Genomic DNA, 23,414 nt, shown 5'->3' on the forward strand with positions numbered 1-23,414 from the left:
GATAAACAAAGCTATGTAGGTTTTTCATTCAGCTCGATTTACGTGCACTTAGTGCACGAGGAAGCAGAATTGGAATTCACTGTTGCCACATCCTTCCAGGTAAGTTCATGTTCATTAGAAGTGTTACTGATAGAAACTGCAACAGTTCGGCTGTTGGTGACTTTACAAACTCCAAATCTGCCAAAATGAGTGCAGGCTTCTCCCCAGCAAAAACAAAAAATGAAAAGAAAATCATCAGCATGGGGCAGTTGAGAACATCTGGCAATTTATCAAAACACAACTCTTTCCAGCCAACCTCTCTTTAATGTTGTTGTTCCGAGCAACGTCATTCTCCCCAAAAAACACTTGAACCTCTTTAATCTGGCAATTTTGAGAAATAGGCTATGCCAGATTATGGAATTTTCTGGACCATGGGTGTTTGCTGTAATGAAAGGTGAAAGAGTCTATTACTAAAGCTTTTGTATGTACAAACCATTATAGAGTAGAGGACATGTCTAACATGTCGTCAGATAAATCCTTAATGCATTTAAACTTTTATTGTGTTTTTATGATCATATGTAGGTGATTAAGCTGAAAACCGCTGATTGTACAGTAGAGTGCTCTGCCACGTCTCATGTTTACGAGCTAAATGTGTGCTAGACAGTGCAGCATGTCTACTTTTTGTTTTGTTGCACTGCATTTAAACTTCCTTTGTTTTTATCATCATTATGTAGGTACGATGATAAAAGAAACATCAACACTGCAAAACTGTACCTTGCAGTGCTCTGCCATCTTCTCTTGTTGTGGCAGACGGCGTGCCTGCTTTTTGTTTTGAAGGTGAAAATAAACACACTTTGCAAAGCACAGAATTTGTATTTAACACGTTACATAGACACCAATACAGATGGGGTCAGGGAGATGCGGAGGGTGCATGACTGCAGGGTGGGGCCTGGGTGTGAGAGGGATGGGGTGCTTACCTGGCGCTCCGCTCCCAAGGGCACATATGGCTGCACACTGACCCTTGCACCCAGGAACCATCCCCTCCCGCTTTGAGACCAGCAGGCGAAAAGCCTCTGGACAAGCATTTTGCTACAGTGCCATTCCCCTAGCTGGGAGGGGGAGCAGGAGCACACAACCGCTTCCTTCTGCCTTTGCTAGGGTCCGACCCACCCAAGGTGTTCCCAGATCAGGGACGCCCGGATCAAGGAGGTCCAAGTATATTTCTTGGCCGGATTGATTTGATCCATTTTTTGGAAACTTTTGAATCCTTCCTTGTGGTGTGAAATGTATCCAGATACAGATTGCGGTTTCATTCCCGTGTCAGCCTGTCACATCTCGACACTGCTACCTGCCAACAGCTTGAAATGTGTGTGTGGGCCTGTTCCTTGTGCGGGTCTTCCGAACTCATCCATAGCCTCGCCACAATGGGCAGCTTTGCACAAACCCCCAGACAAAGGAATTCTCAGAATACCGCTAGCTCGTGCAACGCACTGGGTTCTAATAAACGATGTTATTGTTTATATATTTGAATGGATACAAAAGTAGAGTGAAAATCACGCCCCCCCCCCCCGCCTATGCTGCTTTTTGTAACACCTGGGATTGCTTCAGCAAAAGCTGGTTTAAACTGAAAACAAAGGGGCTGAGCCGTGGGCAAGTGATTGCCATAGACGGTTTTGTCGACGCACCACAAGAAGGTGTGCACAGTACGAACACAGTTTACCACCTCTCAGCCGGAGCGGGGGTAACACGAGTATTTACATCTCGCCGTTGGAGCTCGAGTCTTCGTAACAAACCACAAAAAGTTCCGTTTGCTTTCCCAGACACCTGCCTTCACTGGAAAAAGAACATAGCACTTAACACACACATTTGGAAGGTATACCCAGAATGTGTCTCCACATAGCTTCCTCCCGCACCAGTCACCCACAACTACCCGTGGTTTTACCTGTAGAACAGAGGGATACCGTCCCACTTCCACCCTTGAAAGAGGACATCAGCTTTCCAGTCATGTATGAAATCGCTGGTGTGGTTTGGATTCACAGCTTGACCATGTAATACGAGGTCAGCTGTGAACAGCATTGGACTGTATGAACTCCAATGCTCGAGAGTTTTGATGTTGGACCTTATGTGCCAAGCAGTCGACAGAGGGGATTGTGACGAAACCCAAGAAACATTTACACAACGCAAATATACAAAATGAAGAGGCTTTAAATCTGCTAGCAGTAATCCAATGTATTATAGTAACCTTATGAGGTTTATAAGTGGATAAGATTTCTCAAAAGCAGTTATTATCATTTAATTAGTACAGAGACTTTCCTGAAGAGGAAGGAAGGTGACTAGCCCATGGAACATGTGTCTTCAAACATCACACTACATTTGTTGGAGTACAAAAAAACCCCCACCTCTTAAGACAGTAACGAACCCCCCGACGTTTTCTTTGTATGAAGCCATAATTTACATATATAAAAACTGCAAAACCTTTTGATTCAACCTAATTAGTTCACACACAGAATCTTTCAATATTTAATATGAAACAAACCAGTCTCACAAACAGCTGTCAAGCACGTGTGCTGTGATGTTCTACTGTGTTACAATACAAAACTACCAAAATCCGATGTTACATTATTTGTAAAATATATTCCTTTGCTTGCAAAATTACTTACTGATTCCAATTTTTAATTACACAATAAAGTGTTACATTCGGGTTAATACTTAACAGAGAACTAGATGTTAATTCTGTTCTGATGGAGAGCAATACTCTCTCAACCAAGAACTTGCTAAGCCAACTCATAGTATTTTCCAGTTTCTGGATCAAAGTAGCAGTTTAGACATGGATCATACAAAAGAGTCAGGACTTCCTCATCCTCCTCTGTACTGAAGTCATCTTCACCTGTGTGAAGCGAGAGAAATAAGAGCAAAATTACCTTATTAGTCACTCCTGAAACACAGGAGACACACCCTTTTATCACAGCAGACAATCTGGCTGAGTGCTTCTTTAGAAGGGTGTAATCTCTTGGGTTTTGCATAAAATACTAAAATTGTTACATTTGAGGTTAACATTTATTCATGGTTTCATTTGTGTTTCTGAAGATTTATATTTAGTTGAGGTAACATTATATAATGCAAAATTTGCCTAATAACCTAAAGCACAGAGAGTTTGCTGGAATGTATATCAAAAGTTGGTCTAAAATAAATGTATTGATAAGGAGTTGAAGCACACTCTCTCACAGAATTGCTTAAACAGTTATGTATTGCCCTTAATCATGCTTCAGGGTGGTAAACTTGTTATTGGTTTGGTAACCAGACATGGTGGTATTCTGACAAATCTTTTCTAGCTGAAAAGCAGAGCAGCAGAAATAATAATTTAGATCCTACCCCAGATGCAGTTTGCGATCCCTAAACCAAAAGTGGGACTCTGGCTACAAAATGGCAGACCACATTCAGTGCTGGTAAGCGCAAGGTAGTGTATATTGGAAAACAGAATCCCAGCTACACAGTTCAAATAATGGCGTCTAAGGTAGCTGTTCCCACTCAAGAGAGATCTTGGAGTCACTGTAGAGACTTCTCTGACAGCATCCACTCAACGTGCAGCGGCAGTGGAAAACGTGAAGAAGAATGTTGGGAATCATTAGGAAAGGGATAGAGAACGAGAGAAAATATCGTATTGCCGCTATATCCATCCATAGGATGCCCACATCTTGAATACTGGGTGCAGATGTGGTCACCCCATCTCTTAAAAGATAGATTAGAATTGGAAAAGGTTAGAAAAGCAGAACAAAACGATCACAGGGTATGGAGCAGCTTCTGTCTGAGGCAAGATTAATAAGACAACTAAGAGGGGGCTATGATAGAAGTCTATACAGTAATGATGGGTGTGAGGAAAGTAAATAAAGTAATGTCATTTACTCCTCAGAGCTCAAGCATTAGTGGTCCCCAAATGAAATGAATAGGCAGCAGGTATAAAACAAACAAAAGGAAGCATTTCTTCACACAACGCACCAGGCAGCCTTGGAAGTCCTTGCCAGAGGAAGCTGCGAAGGTCATGCCTATACCACATGCTAAGGGGAAGCACGTACAAGGGCAAACATCTCACAGAACTCTAGTTACCACACAGGCAAGTAACCTGTGTTTCTGTGCATCTACCACGCCAGCCTCTTTCTTGGCAAGCAGAGAAGATAACCTATTTCTCAGTGTGCATTCCCAGGTGTAAATAGATTCCGAGTGTTGTGAAACTGCTGCTGTTAGCATAACAGGCTATTACTTTGGCATATAAACCACATGCTTTGCATTACGATTCTGAGAGAGATGTAAACTTTGATGATGAAATGCAAGATACAGATTGCATTCAACTGTGAATTACTTCCTATCAAAAAGTTATGTCTTCACTCACACTTAGCTATTAGAAAAGCAGGGCTGAGAAAAGAACTTTGTTTTACAAACTGTGGATAGCGCATATTCATCTTGTACTTGTACTTGGGGCTAAGAATGGATTTCCACATCCTAAATACAGCCTTGCAGTTTATTTAATAGTCCAGATACTAGACTGAAACAGATCTCTTAGCTCCCTGCATGCTCATAACTCTTTGGTGCGGAGAGCTCTCACACGCCTTTTGCCTGTAATGTCTCGAGGGACATAACAGAGGAGCAGATGTATTGGAGGATGTGTCAGTTCCCTATTCCTGGCAGGTGACAGATGTGGCAGGACACAGGCCTCCGGCTGTCTCGGACTCCCCTGCCATGGGGTTCAGGGTTCCTTCCTGTCAAGTTCTGTGAGGCTGTTGTCTGCACACGGGCTCCCTATGAGAAGGCTTCTGCCAAGAGTGTTAACGTCTCTCGCCAGCCACGTCCTGCAGTGACGGATGAGTGGCACTGGGGATCAAAGCAGAGATCTCTGGGAGTCTGTGGTCACACACCTGCATGCAGGTGGCAGCCATATGTTGGTCGTTTTGCACGTGGATTCACAAGTGTCATTTTGGCAGCTGCCCCTATGGCTGGCCCTTTTCAGGATCCCCTCTGCTCCCCCTGAATGAGCAAAGGGCTAGAAAAGGAGCGATCTCTGCTCAGAGCACACAAAACCAAGCAATGAATTCGCCACCTGGTATGTTTGCACTGCCATGGATTCCTGGGACACTGACTGCTCTGGAAGCAGAACTGCTATGAGAGCTAGAGAGCTTGCAAGACAGAGTGTCCATAGTGCTGCCCTGAATGAGGCCCATGGGGCAGGAGGCGGCCAACTGGAAGAAGATGGAGGTGGCTATATCTTCTTTGGGAAAGAAAAGACAGTTGAAGGGAGGCATATTCATGGGGCTGGTTTGGCCATCAAGAACAAGATTGCTAACCAGCTTTTAGAACTCCAAATGGGTATTAACCTTTGTGTCATGACTTGTCTTAAGCTTAGTAGCAACCAATATGCATGGTCGTTAGTGGGTGCATGGTCGTTAGTGGGTGCATGGTCGTTAGTGGGTGCATGCCCACACTTGATGATGATGAAGACAACAAAGAGCAGTTCTTGTGTGCTCTTGATGCAGTTCTCACTTCCAGAGCCCAGGAAGAGAAAGGTAGCCTCGTAGGTGACTTCAATGCAAGAGATGGGCAACATCTCAAACTCCAGAGAGACCCCACGGGGAGAGAAGGGCTGGGGAAAGCTAACGCTGATAGCATTCTTCCCCTACGCAGCATGATTTGCTTATCACAAACACAGAGGGAAACACCCACGTTCTGAACACTTGTATCTTCTTGCTACTGTCATTGTCAGAGCCTGTAATTGTACTGGGGTCCATGTTACACGAGCTGAGCCAGGTACCGATGACAGCTGGACAGACCATCATTTAGTCAGACCAGTTCTGAACACGTGGCTTGTATCACCACGCCGTAAGCAACTGAACAGAACACAAAAGAGATTTAATGTCGTGGCATTTCAAAATCATGCTAGTTGTGAGACCTATCAGCAACACCTCACCAAGAGGCTCTCTGACCTACCTGACAACCTCAACCATGCGCAGATACATTGCAAGGCGTTCAAGGCTAATATTCACAGGGCGTGTGCAGAATCAACTAGCTCGTCCACTCACCACGCTCAGGAATGGTTTGATGAGCTTTAGGAAATCCTGGCACCTACTCATCAGAGGAGAGGCACATTTCGCACTTGGCAAATTAACTCTTTAATCAGCAAAAAAGAAGAGAAAGAGGTTTACAATTGGCTTAATGCTCAAAGGAGGATGGATGACGTCAAGAATCTGTGATGGCAGGTGAAGACCATGGAGATCCAGAGTTTCCCTAATCAGCCTGACACGAGAAGCTTCTTTTCAAGCAACAAAAGCCATTGACAGGCCAAGTTCCCTGTGTAATTGTAATTATGGGCTCCCCTAAGGGATGTCTCTGTTGGATCCATGTGCTGCTCCGCACCCGTCGGCTTTCTCCCAGCCCTTAGTTTAGAAACTTCTCTTTGACCTTTTGAATGTTAAGTGCCAGCAGTCTGGTTCCATTTTGGTTTAGGTGATGCTCATCCTTCCTGAACAGGCTCCCTCTTTCTCAAAAGTTTCCCTAGCTTCCAATAAATATATTGGAACACTACTATCAACACATCCAATATTTTGTTAAGGGAAGCTAATTTATAAGCATTTCACAAGTTACCTTGATTAGAGATTCTTGTGAGAATCAGAGGGAAAAAACAACCAATTGGCAAATATGCATCTGTGCCACTTTCTGAGCTAAATCCTTCAATTTTCATTTTATGGAAATTCTAGGGTTACTGCTGCAAGTTTTGGATTTCATAATACTGACATCAAGAATCATCTCAGGTCCCTTTCTGAAATATATGTCTAACATGCTTTTAACTCAAGGATTGCTGTCCCATTCTCTTTGGTTTATTTGGGCCACTTAACATAACATATTTATTCGATTCGTCAAAGCAAGGTCCCTCTTGACAGCAGCATTCTATTTTGCTGTCATAAGCAATTACAAATGTACACCTATAAAAGATTCCAAATTTGAGGGGCATAATCTATTTTAGACAGTAAATCACTGACACATGTTCATCCCTTGGGCCGACAAAATACACAGCTGAGATTTATGAGATCTCACACTGAATTCTCTGTACCTAGTGAAAAATGTAGGAACCTAATCTATTCCCTCGGGTAGCAGAAAAGAAAAAAAGGACCTTTGTAGGAAAAGATGCATTTATTTTAATTCTATTGTTGTTCACTGCTGTTTCAAGACACATTCTTTGTCATCTTCTAGCCAGAGCCAGATTTAGGGGTGTCAGGGTCAGGTGCCATTTTTGGTGTTAGAAACAAAAAGGAAAATAGAATGTTTGAAGTAAAATGTTTCAGATATTCCCTATGCAGATTCATTTTTTCTCTAACTTCCTAGAACATTCTGGAGCTTTGTAGAATATCATGGAACCTTCCAGACTTTCTGAGAATAACGTTTCCCTCACCCTCCTAGACTGTTGTCAGCCATGCCCTTGTGGGTATTTATGGGGTGGGGCATGGCTAGTCAGTCAGTGGGACAAAAGAATGAAGTGAGAGCCCAGCTGTGATAATGTGAATCTTGTTCTATTGTACTTGTACTTGTGTTTTAAGATTTGAAAAGTGTAAGTAGCTACTAATCAAGGACCTACTTAACAAGATGCCAGCAATACCTGTCAAACCCCTATATATGCAACAATATGAAAGGAACACTGCTGCTACTTTGGCTGTGCCTAACACATAATGGTTGATGACTTTCTAAGGCTGCAGAACAAAGGCTTTTGCACTTCCTAATACTGTCCATTAAAAGATGCCCCTGAAGGAGTCTTCAGGGACTCAGAAGTGGATGCAAAAAGCTCAGTTGCAATCTAGTTTGTAGTAAGGGGCAAATTTTACAGATCCTAGCATGCACATTTCTTGTCTTACAATGACAGGGAAAAATCATGTATACAAATTGGGCAGCAAAGTTGTGAAACGGGCTACAATGCAAAAACAAAAACAAAAAACGGTATTCAAAAGATTAACAAACGGAGGGGGGAAACGGTGCACCGTTTGCTCTAGGGCCAGACCTGTCTCCAGCAAAGAACCTTAGCACCTGGGTGCTGCTGTCATTTTCGGTGTTGACTCAGGAGTACGTAACCATGCTCAAGAGCAAAACCAAACTTTCCTTTAGGACAGGATCTGAACTCTTCACTTACATGAGCAGTGCTTGCACATCAGTGTGGGTCCACTTCAGTCAGTGGAGCTGTTCTGGCGGGTAGCGATTATCTGTAGGAGTAAAGGCTACACTCCTCCCTACATGGACTCTCCATTCCTACCTCCTTCTGCTCCAGCAGCAACATCCTCTTTCCAAATGAACAGGCTGCACTGACGTCCAGGGCTAATCCAAACTGCTCGGCATTAGCAGGCCACAGTCACTAAGCAAAGGCGTTCTCCACTTACCGGAGACACAGCTCTGTTTCCTGCCTGACTCTACTAGTTTGAACTGAAGGTAAGAATCAGGAGACTTGAGTCTGACCAGAATCTACCTCCGTGGGAGCGCAACCAAATGGCCACGAGGACTTCCTTGCGGAAGTCAGCATTTAACAGCAGCGTAAGGGCAATACTGAGCAATATTTCTTTCTGACCATTAGTAAGCCAGTCACATATTCTCATGTGTATAAATTCTTACCTGGAACACGTAGATTTGCTGAAGAGTCAGTATGCTGAGCTAGCTCTTGGCTTGGAAGAATTATGGGAGGGCTGAACACACTTAACCAGTCCCTGAAAAAAGACAAATTCAAATGTCAGTCATTCTGAACAAAGTTGTTTTGTTCCTCCCCAAATCTCACAAGTAGGATAAAAATGTTTGATGAATATCTTAGGTGTGGTGCAACAGAAGAAAGCCAGATTTCACAATGTTACCAAATTATACGCTTTTCACATTTAATAAAGTCAGCAGCAGACTCCCAAAGTCTGGCAGCAAAACACATAGCTCCTAAGGTAGACGTCTCCAAGGAGTTCAACAGTAGCCCTAAAGCTCACAAAGCAATTTTCCTTCAAGTAAATATATGCCGGAATGCGGCCATTTGACTATAACAGAACAACAAAACCCACTTCTATTTTAAACTTGCCCATTTTATGTGTATTTCGTTTTGAGACACCTTATCAACAATTACCAAAGCAAACCTAATGCAATAAGCACAGTTAATGTGCTATACAATGGAATTTGATAATCACAAACAAATACACATTGTTAACACCACATCTGTAAAGACTTCTTCTCATGGACTTTCATGCTAATGGAGCATTTTTGGATAACATTTTATTTTATTTCTCTAATTATAGCAGACAAACTTCCTACATGGCAGCAAATTACTGGTTTATATTAAACTGCAACACAGTTAGCTCATTCTATGAATATACTTGCATAATTATATACTTACGCATATTTACACACGTATACACTTTTGGTCTAATTTTCAAAGGAATGTTTGTTTTTATTTATTGCATTATTATTTCCAGAATATAGCCAACAAAAGGGATATGGAAGAAGAATGCTCAGTGTAGTTAAAAAAAAAAGGGGGGGGGAGGCGGGAAGAAAAAAGAAAAAAAAAAGATTTCATACCAGACGTATACATGCAAAAATGACACAGCAGTAGCAGAAGTCTTGATGGCTGTGGGAGAAAGAGCCGCAATCACAGTTAGACTGTGCGCTTTTCTGGGCAGGGCCCATCTTTCGGTTGTGTGTTTGTCAGCACAACGGACCTGAAGCCCCTAGAGGCAACTGTCATACAAACAATAAAAACAACCACACAGACACTGGTCACCTTTTCGTATAGCTGTCACAAAACAAAGAACCACAGAGTTCCATTAAGAACACATTTTCTTGGCTGACTATATAGAGTTAGAGGACAACTCTTGCTAGTTTCTGAAGCAAAACCCCACTGCAGCAGCTGGGTCCAGGAGGGGTTTTGCTTCAGAAACTAGCAAGATTTGGTGGCCTTCTGTAATTAAGAAGGGAGTCTGGCCAGATGATCCAGGGATGGCTTAGTTACCCCGTATCTAGCGTGTCCTTTGCAGGCGGTTGTAGCACAGTGGATTTTCTAAAGCTTTGTGAAATAACTCGTGTTTCATGTTGTTGCATAAATTGCAAGGTTTCGTCCCCTTGGAGGCTAGTCTGATTTACCCCAAGAAGAGAGTCACACTTTCAGGCTGGGTCCAACTCAAGTTTATTGGTTGCAACCACGGTACGGCTAAGGAACTCAATGTTCAAATCAGAGCCGACCCCCAACATCTCACAGGCAGGGGTTTTTATAGGGTTCACATCTTTCCTGGTTTAGGTGCCTTAACATGATAGGTTACTTCATCTTTGACATTTAGCATTCCTATAGGTCAGGTTGATTTTCCAAATGAGGTTAAATACAGTGCCTACTTGCTGAACAATGGGCAAGCCATACTTCCCTTTTTCCTTTCCTGCTTGAGCCGGTCACAAGTTTAAAGGATGTGGAATCTATCCATATCTCTACTTAACAGAAGACTGGTTTCACTTCCCTTCGTCTCCTTATTATAAGTTATTACCTGTGACAGGCCTTGACCTTTGTCATGTCTTACTCCTATACAAATAGCAAATATATCTAAGCATTAGCAATGTATGTATATTGTACGTGCCCCTCATAGGGGAATCAATGGCTCCGGGGGATTTGACTTCCCTTTTACACATCAATGTGTTCATACGAAATCCAGGTGTTCAGACACTGGGCCCCATTTTCTGACCCTGTATTTGATGGTTGCAGTTGAATGTGGTAGGGCAGAGAGCATCAGACTCCAGATGTGCAGGACAAAACCGCCCTTTAGGGAGAGTGGGGGGTTGGCTGTAGACTGAGCTGCAGACTTTTCCCACCAAGTGCCTTGAACAGAAGTAGAGGCATCTGCATACTCAGGTTACTAGGGTGGTTCTTTCACGTTATCCTGTGACTCAAAGCAGTTCTTGCGCACCACTCAGGAGCCAGGCTTCAATATGGGAAACCAGCTACAACTAAATACGCCCATCAGTGTTCCTGGAAAATCTCTGATCTTTGCCAAAACTTCCACATAAACCATGAACTCGCCTTAAATGCATCAAAAGCCCTGACAATTGAACACGGAGACCTGGGTAAGCAATCCTGCCTTATTAGACTAAAGCTACATCTAGACTGCAGGCTTCTTTCGGAAGAAGCTATTCCAGAAGAGATCTTCTGAAAAAACGTCTTCCGAAAGACAGCGTCCACACTGCCAAAGCGCATCGAAAAAGCAATCTGCTTTTTGAAAAGACAGCATCCACACTGAATGAACGCTCTCTCCCACTTAAGCTGTGATTACTGGGCTTTTTCCTCTTTCCTCTTCTTCCGAAAGAACTCCCTCTTCCCTGTTCACACGCGCCTTTTTGAGAAAGAGCTCTTTTGGAAAAAGGCTTCTTCCTCGTAGCAATAGGCTTACCAATGTTGGAAAAACCCCTGAGTTCTTTTGATTTTTTTCGAAAGAACGTGACTGCAGTGTGGACGTAACTGGAGTTTTTTCCGGAAAAATGGCAGTTTTTCCAAAAAAACTCTGTAGTTTAGACATAGCCTAAGACATGTTTCCAGAGTCCCAATACAAACCTAGATTCCCCCACTGGACCAAGCTGTGGTCAGGGCAAAAGTGAACGGGGCAGAGGAGAGAGGGAAAGGACAAAGGTGCCTTTAAAGATGTCAGCCTTGTTTTGCCTGATGTGGGGGCCGGCTTAGGATGCGGTGGGTTTCTGGTATACATGAGAGCAGTTTCAGGGCTGCTGTAACTAATACCCAAAGGGCTCTCCACCAGCCAGGCATGGGGATGTCCTAGCATGCCCGTATGCTGAAGGCCAAGAGGATGAGGTGTAAGAGCGGCTAAGGGGGATTCCCCTGGCTACAGAAATGCTCATGAAGCCAGCCAGATGTGCTGGCTTTTCACTACTTTCTTCTGCCAGCTTGGGGCCCATGGTCTGGCACATCTCTATGTATTTTAGAGTGCGTCTGTCTGTCTGTTCCAGAACTCTTCCTAAATCATCAGAGCTAAGACCACCAAATGTGGTGTGTGGCTTCCTCTTACTTTAACTTAAAACCAGGGTCAGGGTTTGGTTGCACCTGGAAAACAGGAAGTGCCAGGAATGGGGCTGGTTTCCATGCCAGGGAAAGGGAGGGGCAGAGAGCAGAGGGACATGAGAGGGTGGGGCACAGAGAGGAGGAACGCGATACTGGGGGCAGCTGTAGCACAAAGACAGTGGCCAGCAGGGCTGGGGCTTTGCCATCTTGCCTGCCACCAGACTGGGTAAGTAGCATCCCTGCCTCAAACATGGAGCCTGTAAGCTGGGGAGGGAGGGGCAAAGAAGGGGGCACAGACTCCAGAGCCCGCCCGCCCCCCCACAGAGAACCTGCAGGCCACCGGGGAGGAGGGGGGGCTGCAGGCCAGGGGGCAGCCCCCGGAACCTCAGCCCCCCCGACAGCTTGCACACCAGAGGGGGGACACTGGAGGCAGGGACCAGGCCCCAGAGCTGGGCCAGTCCCTGGCGCATCCACCCAAAGATATTGCAGGATGGGGAGCCACTGGTGGCGGGGGTAGCACCCAAAGCACCATCTCCACAGACCAGCTGCAGGGTGGGGGGGCAGCTGGAGACCAGGGCCAGCCCACGGAGCTTCACCCCCCCCAATAGGCTACAGGATGAGGGGGCCGCTGTCTCAGGCAAGGCCACCCTGGAGCAGCAGCAGGCTGGGGGGCAGCAGCAGGGTGAGGGTTGCCCCCAGAGTGCTGCCTCCCCAGAAAAGCTGCAGGTGTGGGGAGGCAACTGGAGGGTGGGGCCAGCCGGCAGAGGCCTGGATCCCCCCCACCGGGGAGCATAGTCCCAGCCCCTCGGGAGGAGCCGCTGACTGGGGAGCGCTGCCCCGGCTCCCTGGGAGGAGCCACTGCGAGAGCAGCGCCACCCTCGCTGCCATGGGCAGCCGCTATAAACCCCGCCCCCCACTCCCAGCCCCCTGCCCTGAGTCCTGCACCTCCCACCTGCCTTGACTTCTATGCCCCCACCACCTGAATCCCCTGCCCTGGGCCCCCCACCTGGAGCCCCCCCAATACCTCCCAACCCTCTGCCCTAAGCCACCCATCCCCTGCCCCTCTCCACCCTGAAACCTCACCCTAGGCTTCATTTTTGAAAAACACAGTCCTGAACTGAAGCATGGCCACTTTTCATTTCTTTTAAAAACTGTTTCATTAAAGACCTGAGCAACGGCAGGTCCATCTGCTCATCGTACGCGACTGGTGCTCACAGTGTTGTCTGCAAATCCATGCCGCTCTGGGAGGGCACGAAGGAGGATCTATTTCAGACAGAGAAACCTAGCTGCTCTGTTGGATGCTCGGGCTGCTACAACGTGCCTTTTGCTTCCCTTCTCTCAGCTGGTTCTTAGGCTGCCGGTGCACGTTCCTGCTTCCAGAGTGTCTTGCTGCAGGTAGGTACACGCCAGCTGGGGTGAATCTGGGGACACACCTGCTCTTTTGTAGCCAACGTGAGAAAAACCTAATTTTCCACCTCAGAAAGCACAACTGCCGGGACGGGACTTCACCGAGTACGAGGAAGGATTTAAAGTGAGAGAGGGAATTTTCCATAGGTTTAATAGTTACAAAATGTTCTTTTAGACTGTCATTGCACTTGCAGCCAGACGACAGCTTCCCCACCAGTCCTTGCCAGTGGCCGAGGGGCAGGCCAGGCAGTCACCAGTATACCTCCTCCAGACTGCCCATTGCTGTGTGTCTCAATCCCTCCACTCACAAATCCTCCAAACACACCCCAATGAGGAGCCACTTCCACCCAAGGGTGCAGAGCTTCAGAGAATGCCAGCTCAGGCAGAAACTGCACTGGAACGCATGGGGTCCTAGGCAAAACCCTTCATCTGCTGTAATTTGCATTTCTGGTGTTATGTACCTTGAGTGCAAGCTCTTGAGTTTTGTGCTACTGCTGGCACCAGTGTTTAATCAGAATTAGCTGACATGATATTTAATCGAAATTTGACCTGGTTCATGCTCTGTGGTCAGGCCCAGTCCAGCATCATGACAGCTAACTGGACTCTTTGCAATCACACTCCAATCCCATCGGGTGCTGCGTGACGGCAAGCGCCAAGAGAAACGACAGGGGGAATTAATATACAGTATAATGCAGGGCTCCTCAACACGCGGCCCACGGATGGGATCCTTTGAACACAGGAACACTGGGAACACACTCCACAACGGCGAGTCAATATAACGGTTTTCTATGCATATGTGTTTTAGTAGTTACATTCCTGGACTGTCATTGCTCATTACAAGTGCTGTCATAGGGGTGGAATTCAGGTAAATGTTGCATTGTATTAATATCAGCAGAAATGACTTAAATAGGGCCTGTGTGTTGTGCAGTCTTGCCTTAATCTTTGTATTCATGCCCGTCAGTGTGCTATTTGCATATATTTGCATGCATATGCAACCACACTTAAGTTGAGGCCCTTGGCATGTGCTGTGAGTATCACTGTGGCCCCCATGGCTTCCAAAGTTGAGTAGCCCTGGTGTCATGTTTTGCTGCAGCATGTGTGTTAATACCTTGCACCAGGAAAACCACCACAAGCTCTTTAAAGAAGAGAGTGGGTCAGATCCAGAGAGAGAGAGAGACAGAGACAGAGACAGAGACAGAGAGAGAGAGAACTAGACCAGGTCTCATCTAAAGGACAGTACCTAAAGTAGATGCCTAATAATACCAGGCTGGTACAATGGCCCGTTTTAAACAGCAAGATCTTGGCTCTTGTAAAAATGCTTTCTTTTCAGCTTCATATGATAGATTTCTTGTTGGCCAAAAGTTACTTTAAAAGTTGAAGCCTCAAAATTCATGTTAAAAACAGATCTCAGATTTCGACACGTCATTTCAAAATGGCCAACCCGACATTTTCCAAAACTGTTAAACAAAATTCATCTCTGTGCTGTGATCTTGTCTCTCAGTTTTCAGAAGAAAGAAAAGATTTGCACCTGATGGATAACCCTGTAAAAAGTGGGTTTCTAATGGAAATATTGTCAGATGTTTTACTCTAGCAGCCAAGACAGGTGTTTGGTACACATGAAACGTGTAACCTCTTGAAGCTCAGCTTTCAATGAAACGCCTAAGACGGCATGTGCGCGTTAGCGGAAAAGAGTATAAATGAACTCAAATTTTTATAACATTCCTTGTTGAAATCTATTTTATACCTTTGTATAAAATAAGAAGCCGAGCAAATGGCTGACTATTAGAACATAAGAAAGTAACACAAGAATGGCCATACTGAGTCAGACTAAAGGTTCATTTAGCTCAGTATCCTGTTTTCCGACAGTGGCCAGGGCCAGATGCCCCAAGGGAATGAACAGAACAGGGAATCAAGTGATCCCTCTCCTGTCATCCATTTCCAGCCTCCAACAAACAGAGGCAAAGGACACCATTCCTACCCATCCTGGCTAATAACCATTGATGGACCTAACCTCCATGAATGTATCTAGTTCTCTTCTGAATCCTCTTTAAGTCTTGGTCTTCACAACATCCTCTGGCAAAGAGTTCCACAGGCTGACTGTGCGGTGCATGAAGAAAAACTTCCTTTTCTTTGTTTTATACATGCTACCTATTACTTTCATTTGGTGACCTCTTGTTCTTGTGTTATGGGAACAAGTAAATTAGAATGCCCAGCAATGTAGACTGGTCAGCCGTGTATCTCATTTATCCTTCATCTTACACTGACTGAAGAAAGATTTTTTTTTTTAGGATAAATTTCTTAAACCAGTTTATCTCCTCAAAACAGAAAAACGAATCAAGCATTTTATTAATTAGAGACACTCTCTGTTTATGCTACTATCAAGGCCGCAAGCTGTAATCAATACAATCAATATGCTAGGACCAGCTATGGCTTTCTTGATAACAAAGCTGAATGCTAAATAGTACACCCTGACATTGAGAGTCCCATTATGTGAAGACACAGAAGAGGCAGTTTTCATAAATATTCAAAGTTAGTTTTAGCACTGACTTGGGCACTAAAATTCTCAGTTATTCTGTACCTTATTTTTCACGTCCAGGTACATAACAGCCTTCATGACACAATTTTACTATCTCATTTCTTTTTTCCTCCAATATTTCTATCAGAAAATCTGTGCTACATTCAGGAAGTAATTATAATATATCGAAAGATCATAAGACAGTCGGGCAGCATTTAAAAGCGAAGACAGTCATTTGTATTTCTGTAAACAGCCTCTGTCACAGCGATGTGACAAACGTGATTCATCTCTGCGACACCCTGCCTAGCAGGGAAGTGCGCCTGTGAGCCCTTGCCAATGCTGTGCAGCTCGCCAGACCCGCGGCACGGCTGTCACCATTAACAAGCGGATGCTAGCAACAGGAGAATTCAGGAGCACTGCAGGCCCCATCTTGCAATGGGAGCGCTTGTCCAGGCGGTGTGGCCAAGTGCACCACCGGGCGGGGATCTGTTACGTGACAGTCCCACGCAGAGCCTGTGGGCAGGCTCCACCAGGTGCCTATTTCACGCACTGCAGGCAGATTTAGGGGCTTTCTCCCCGCTGGACGCTCACCAGGCTGTTTGCTATTCGGGGATCCAGCTGCTGGATCCTATTTCTTTTACGCCTCCAGAATATGAACTGAGCACTGACTGGGCTGTTGTCCTCTCAGCACCCCCTTGGGGGCACACCCTCTGTTTAGCAGCCCCCCCGGCCCATCACTGACCGCTCTGTAGCTGACGCACAGCCGCTCCCAGCACTCCACCTAGGCGAGCTTTCTGGGCCCAAAGGTTAACTCCCCAGTGCACATGCAGGGTGTAACATGCAGCGCAGATACTTTGCCCAGGCTTCTCACCCCATTGCTCTCAATTCCATCACCTGAGAAATTGCGATATCGGCTCTTCTTGGGAACTTGCCACCCTCCTCTCTCTGCTCCCGACAGACAAGCAGGAGGAAGTAACTTCTCCAAGGCTCCAGCTCACCAGGCCTGGTCTACACTAGACCAGGCAGATTAGCTTAGGGTATGCCACTCCAGCTATGCAAAATGCGTAGCTGGAGTCAGCTTACTTTGAGCCAAGCAGCGGCTGCGTCCACAGAGCAGGAGGTCGACAGGAGCACACACTCCTGTTGGCTTCCCGTACTCCTCTCAGGAGGAGGAGGATCGGGTGCTGGCAGGGCTGCCTTCAGCGCTTGATGTAGGGGGTCTACACTAGACCTGCTAAATCGAATGCTAGAAGAGTGATCTCTGGAACATCGATCTTCTCGTAAGTGTAGACATGCCCTCACTGTCCCAACATGATGCGGTTGCTGAGTTCTAATGACCCACCATTGTACTTGGAAGGAATATGCTTATCCCTTGTCAGGAATGGTGGGTACAAGGCAGGCAGAGATGCAGTCCCCATTACAGCAACATCATCCCAAGAAGCTCATCAAATTCATAAATCGTACAGACGGATCCCCCAGATCGCCATGTCTGTACACCCTGATTTTCACAGATTTATATCTGTTTTTATAATGGACCAGGCTGGGGCTCAGCTAGTCAAATAGTAACAAAAAAATTAAGAGTAATACATATATTGCAAATGAATATGGAATATTTGTTCTGCTGTTAATTTTAATGATATTTCGAAAGCTGGACTAATTATTGTAAAGCCTAAATTTTATACACATTTTAGGATATTTGTCTCAAAGTCAAAACAGAAAGCATGTTATCTATTATGTGCTATTAATTATTCTTCTGCACACGGAGTTTGAGTTGCCCAATCAGGGAGCAGAAAAAATATTTGACTTATGTGACCAATCAGACACTGACCATAATGAACAGGAAAAAGTTGAAAAGGACTAGGTAGGAATAACTGATATTTAACTCCTTACACTAGTCAGTGAATAGGTAGGAATAATAGATGAGGACAGGTTTGTGAATGAGTCACAAGCAGACGAAAAGGGCTGAATTTGTTGAGTAACTTATTGGCAATGAATAATTTCACTGCATGTGAGGTCAAAGCACTCTGATTTGTGGGCCAAAGCTACACAAATATTTTAAGGAAACACAGAAACAAAATGTCCATGCCTCTGGGGTGGTATCACCAAAAGACTTGGTATATGCTGTAACGTTTCAATTGGATTAAGTGTATCTAGAACCAAATTGACCAAATTATGCCGGCATTTCTCACAACAAGCAAAAACTTATTCCAGGACTACGCCCACTGCTTTCCAGAGTCTGGGTCAGAATGTTTAGCTTTTTGGTCTGGACATGGTGAATAATATTTATCTGCTTGTATATTTCATAACAACTAATTGTGATTCATTCATTGGCGATTCGAGGATGATCTCTGCTCCTGAGACGACTCAGGAGGCTGCTCTGGGAACTGCAAATCTGCCCTCCGGAGGGAACCAACATATCATGGCAGGCCAGCTGCCTCCTAGAGGAAAAATGTTATTGCCTTTTCCTTCCTTCTCTCGCTCTTTTCAGCTTTCAGGACAAAGTGCTTCCCCCCAGTGGCCTACTGCCTGATGGAGGATGTGGTGTCATTGGGATTGGTTGGCGGCTTGCTCCTCCCAGCTTGTGATGGCCGCATCAGTTTGTAAGATACGCTTTCAGTGTGCTGATGCAGAGTTTCCTCAAGCCCCCACAGGATCTCTGACCATGGGTGAGCTGAGAGCAGAGGGCTTGCCTGGGGAGTCATGGGTCTGCTATGGGCACACAATGCTCAGCCCTGCAAGCACGGTGCATGAGGACCACTGCTTCGATGCTGGTGACATTGGCTTCAGCTAGGACCGGGGAAGCCAACGGACTCGCTGGCCCTTTGGCCAAGGTATGTGTGGGGTCAGCTCCGCACTCTCAGAAGGGGCAGGACCCCAGGCAGAAGGGGTGGGGCCAGAGGCAGCCCATCCTCCGCACCACTCAGACTTCACCACCTCCCACTCCTCAGAGCTGCCCAGTGTGTGCCGCCCAGCAGTAGTGTTGGCTGGGGGCCCTAGGCCCCTTTGAATCACCAGGCCCCAGGGCAGTTGCCCTCTTTGCCCCCATCAGTGGGCCTGGCTAGGATGTGGGCGTTAGTATAGTGATCTTGCCACTTGATGGGACGGATTTTCCAGGACATCATTAGTAGTACCGCTCTAGACTCCTGAGGAGCTGTCGACAGATCACCCAGGTTTGGCATCCCTAAAGAAGGGTAGGGTCAACGGTTGTCTTACAGACCCGGATCTGGGGGTACGTCTAGACTACATGCCTCCGTTGACGGAGGCATGTAGATTAGCCAGATTGGCAGAGGGAAATGAAGCCGCGATTAAAATAATCGCGGCTTCATTTAAATTTAAATGGCTGCCCCGCTCTGCCGATCAGCTGTTTGTCGGCAGATCGGGGCAGTCTGGACGCGCCGCGCCGACAAAGAAGCCTTTCTTGATCGGCACAGGTAAACCTGGTTTCACGAGGCATACCTGTGCCGATCAAGAAAGGCTTCTTTGTCGGCGCGTCGCGTCTAGACTGCCCCGATCTGCCGACAAACAGCTGCCGACAAACAGCTGACAAACAAGCCTTTCTTGATCGGCACAGGTCTGCCGACAAGCAGCTGATCGGCAGAGCGGGGCAGCCATTTAAATTTAAATGAAGCCGCGATTATTTTAATCGCGGCTTCATTTCCCTCTGCCGATCTGGCTAATCTACATGCCTCCGTCGATGGAGGCATGTAGTCTAGACACACCCTGGGTGTCCTGCTGTATGTCACAGCCCATGAAAAGAGGAAGGGGAAGTTTCCCAAAGGGAGTGCTTGTGCTGGATCTCACTGTAGATTGTGTGGTTTGGGGAAAGTTAGTTACTGAAGTAGCAAAAATACTCGAACACTGTCTCCAAAGTCTGACCCTCGATGGTGACTCCTGTGTAAGGCCCGAGGCAGGTCGATAGAGAACTCTGGTCAATACGGAGTGAGAGTCCTAGGCATTGGTAAGTCCAGCACGGGCTGAGGGCGACAAAGTCATCAGCACAGTGAAGATCGCTAACCGATGCCCTGAAGACTTCAGGCTTGGAGCAGAGACGTTGCAGAGTGGAGAGCTGCCCATCCATTCTGTATGGAATGTCAGTTCCACGGGGGAGGTGATCTGTAACGAGGACCCAAGTGACTACTACACGGATGCAGAACGGGATTGGGACAAGAAGGCAACCCTGCTTAACCCTAGTTTTGATGATGACAGGCTCTGTCTCATGGCCATTACAGAGAACTGAAAGCTATCAAAGATTCGCTCAGTACTGCATGTAAAGGAACAAAAGGTGATCTAGCCATTTTAAAATGGTCATACAGACTTTGGAGCTTGCGTAAGAGATTACACAGGGCCTGGCTGTGCGAACTCTTGCACGCATGCCGAGCTTTAGAGATGTGAGCAGTCCCATTTACTTCAATGGGACTACTCATGTGCATAATGGTGAGTAGGTGTGTAAGCATTCGGGTGACTTTACATTGTAATGAATAATGTATGTGCAGTTGGAGAAGTCATACTGGTTCCTGGTAAAAGTTCTAATAAAAAACAAACATGCTCTTCCAACCTAGTTTTACAGTTTCTTTAGGAACTCCGAAGTCTATTAACAATGAACAAGAAAGATGCTTGTGCTGTGCATGCAACTTCTGGTTCATCTTATATCTGTTCTGGGGATACGAAATGTTGAAATCAAATTTCAGTTACTGCCATTAGCTATAATAATGTTGCAGTCATCTTAGTCTTAAACTGTCTGTCCATTACTCCTCCTAAAACCACTTCAGTTTTGTGATTTGAACAGTCTCAAAATTACCTACATCAAAAATGCTATAAATCCATGAGAAATTCAATAGAGTTTATAAACAAATTCCTAATTCAGATAACTGTTCATTTCTTCTTCAACTCCAGGTCAGAAAACAACATTTCGATGATGGAAAATAGAGAGAACGTGCCAAAGAATAATAGGGTGCATTGCATACAAAGATATATAGTATTTTTACACACACACTCACGATTTTCAAGTGCACATTTTAATAGAATGCTTAAACAAGACTCAAATACGTATGCTGGCATGTCTAAATTGTATTTTGCAATGCAAGTTTGCATGACTTCGAAGATATATTTTAAAAAGAAATATTACAATTATTTTAAGGTCAAACTGGCAATATGTTTATGATTAAAAAATGCAAGCCATGAGCTATATTTTATTACTCTCCTAGAGTGTTATTGTAGTTTTAAAATATCATTAAATCAGCACAAACCAACACTTATCATTTCCTGCACATTTTTCACAGTGAGCTGCATTCTGACTATGAGTAATCTGTTAATCTGTTCTGTGCCTCACAATCCGTCAAAGTGACAGATTCATTCCATCCCTAATACATAATATCTTCATTTACTGTATGCCTTCCTGGAACTTTCTCTTTCGCTAGCACCGAGGGTTAGAAAATCACAAGCAGATTTACAGAATGTCACAAGCTTTTGGTCTCGTCTCTTTCCGGCTCCCCTGCACTCCAGTGAATCCAGCAAGTTATAGTCCCGCCTGTATCTCCCCTCAGTGATCCAGACAGGCTACCCAAACTCATGCTCCAGGGCCCCAGCTGTTGCCTCCCTTGGGTGGACACTTGTGTCCCTCTCCCTTCTGACCCGGGGTATCTCTAGGCAGCACTGCTCCCTGCATTTACGGTCTATTCCCCATCACAGAGGGCTTGCCCAAGGACACCTGCTGGCTTTATCTTTAGCAAGGGCTAACAGGTGTAATCGCTACAGACAGAAGTTACCACCCAGCACTTCCTACTGAAGCCTGCTTGATTCTTAAAGTGAAAGGTGCGACCAGAAAACATCAAAAACAACAAAAGAAGCTTCACACAAGTTAACAAGCTTACCAGAACTGGCCTCAGCCCTAACATGGATTCTTGTAGGATCAATCCGTCAACCTCCCTACCTACAGGGGGTTCCTGTTGGGGGTCACAAATTCAGAAGAAACTCCCAGTCCTTATACTCTGAAGATTGGGGCCCTCTGTGGACCAGAGGTCCTGTCTGTTTGCTAGATGAGGAAAAAAAGGCCCTGAGACAGTTTTAAATTCATCTATTTATCCAAAAACCTTTTCTTTGTCTGCTGGTCCCCGGAGAATCCAGTTTGAATTAGTATATGCACATCTCTCCAGGAGGTGGCTTCGAAGCCTTGTTAACGGAAGAAGTACATTAGCATTCCCCCTGCTCCTGGGGGGAGAAGGTACATACAATGCCACGAACACAATTGCATTTTTAATGCGATGGACCCCAAAGGCATTAACACTAATTCAATAAGGTTTAATTTAATTCAATAAAGTTTATCTAAATTCCATAAGGTTTGTTTGGGTTATTGCAGGATATTGTCAGTGTGTTACACAGCCTGACTACATACTCACCACTCCTGAAGAGAGCAGAGAGATTTTATTTTTAAATTTGACTAGTTTAAATATAATGAATGAATAATTAAAGACGAGGGCACTAAAAGTACAAGTGAGATTGACATGGAAATCCCAATTCAGTTCCCATTAAAGTATCTTTCCCTTGGCTTCTATGGAAGCTGACTCAGGTCAAGAGAGCAGTCATGAATTCTACACATTGCACCATATCCTCAGAGGGAGTAAACACTGTGAGTAGCCTCGGCACGCTGAAATCAGTCAGCATACAGCAGCTGAGAATCTAGCCTATTCAGCTAAGGATTTTCTTTCATGTCAGCAGTTGAAGAATATATTCTAGTAGTTTACTAGAAATATAAAGAACACAGGTATATTCAATTACAGCCGTCTAAAAACCATAACACAAGACTTGACTTGCAAGTTAATCATTTCATAGATAGCAGATCATGCCATTTGTCGGTCAGTTCTTCCTTAAGGAAGTACCCACAGTTTTCATCATGGTTTATATTCAGTAGTAGCTAAATTGCAATTCTACTTAAAGATTACACTTCCATTGTATTATGCTGTTGACTTGTTGGCTAGCTTTCAAACTTGGTGTTCACTGCTCTTTTGTCATTATAAATCATGTTAACCGAGAAAAACAACGTTTTATTGCCTAATTTAACTAAAATAGTATGTCTTTTCTTCTTTCTTAACTTTGATTCATTTGTTTATCAGTGTATTGGCTGTATAAGTTGCAGTAAGGAATCTGTACAGGGAAATAAGTGACTTGGCAAAATTCCTATATATTCACATTTAATCTCAGTCAAATAGATGATAATAAAACATATCAATTATCCACTGTCATCACTTGCATTCACTTAAATGCCCAAACATTTAACAAAATGTTAATTAGTGTGTGTGTGTGTGTGGGGGGGGGGGGGTTATAAAGCTAAAAAGCTGAACCCTTCATTTTCAGAATTCTGTTTTAATGCTTCATCCATTCATAATACACCTGAAGCTGCTTCTAACTAGCTTTGTCACGGCTCACATCGTTTGCAGTCTCACACAGGCAAGCCCCCAGCAGTCTCTGCCA

At 45.1% G+C, this 23,414-nt stretch overlaps 1 protein-coding gene across 8 annotated transcripts in view; it reads right to left on the reverse strand.

Moving 5' to 3' along the window:
* Window positions 1-2,188: 2,188 nt before the first annotated feature.
* CFAP20DC (CFAP20 domain containing) overlaps window positions 2,189-23,414 on the reverse strand; it is a 219,110-nt gene continuing 197,884 nt past the window's right edge. For all 8 annotated transcript variants that reach the window (XM_025186465.2, XM_075938433.1, XM_075938430.1 and 5 more), the window contains 2 exons: window positions 8,617-8,708; window positions 2,189-2,866 (listed from right to left, as the gene is read on the reverse strand). In XM_025186465.2, the coding sequence (XP_025042250.1) occupies window positions 2,754-2,866; window positions 8,617-8,708 (205 nt within the window). In that variant the 3' untranslated portion in view covers window positions 2,189-2,753. The remainder of the gene's footprint in view (window positions 2,867-8,616; window positions 8,709-23,414) is intronic.

The sequence above is a fragment of the Pelodiscus sinensis genome, chromosome 11 (assembly GCF_049634645.1).
Source record: "Pelodiscus sinensis isolate JC-2024 chromosome 11, ASM4963464v1, whole genome shotgun sequence".
In the NCBI taxonomy this organism is placed as follows: Eukaryota; Metazoa; Chordata; order Testudines; family Trionychidae; genus Pelodiscus; species Pelodiscus sinensis.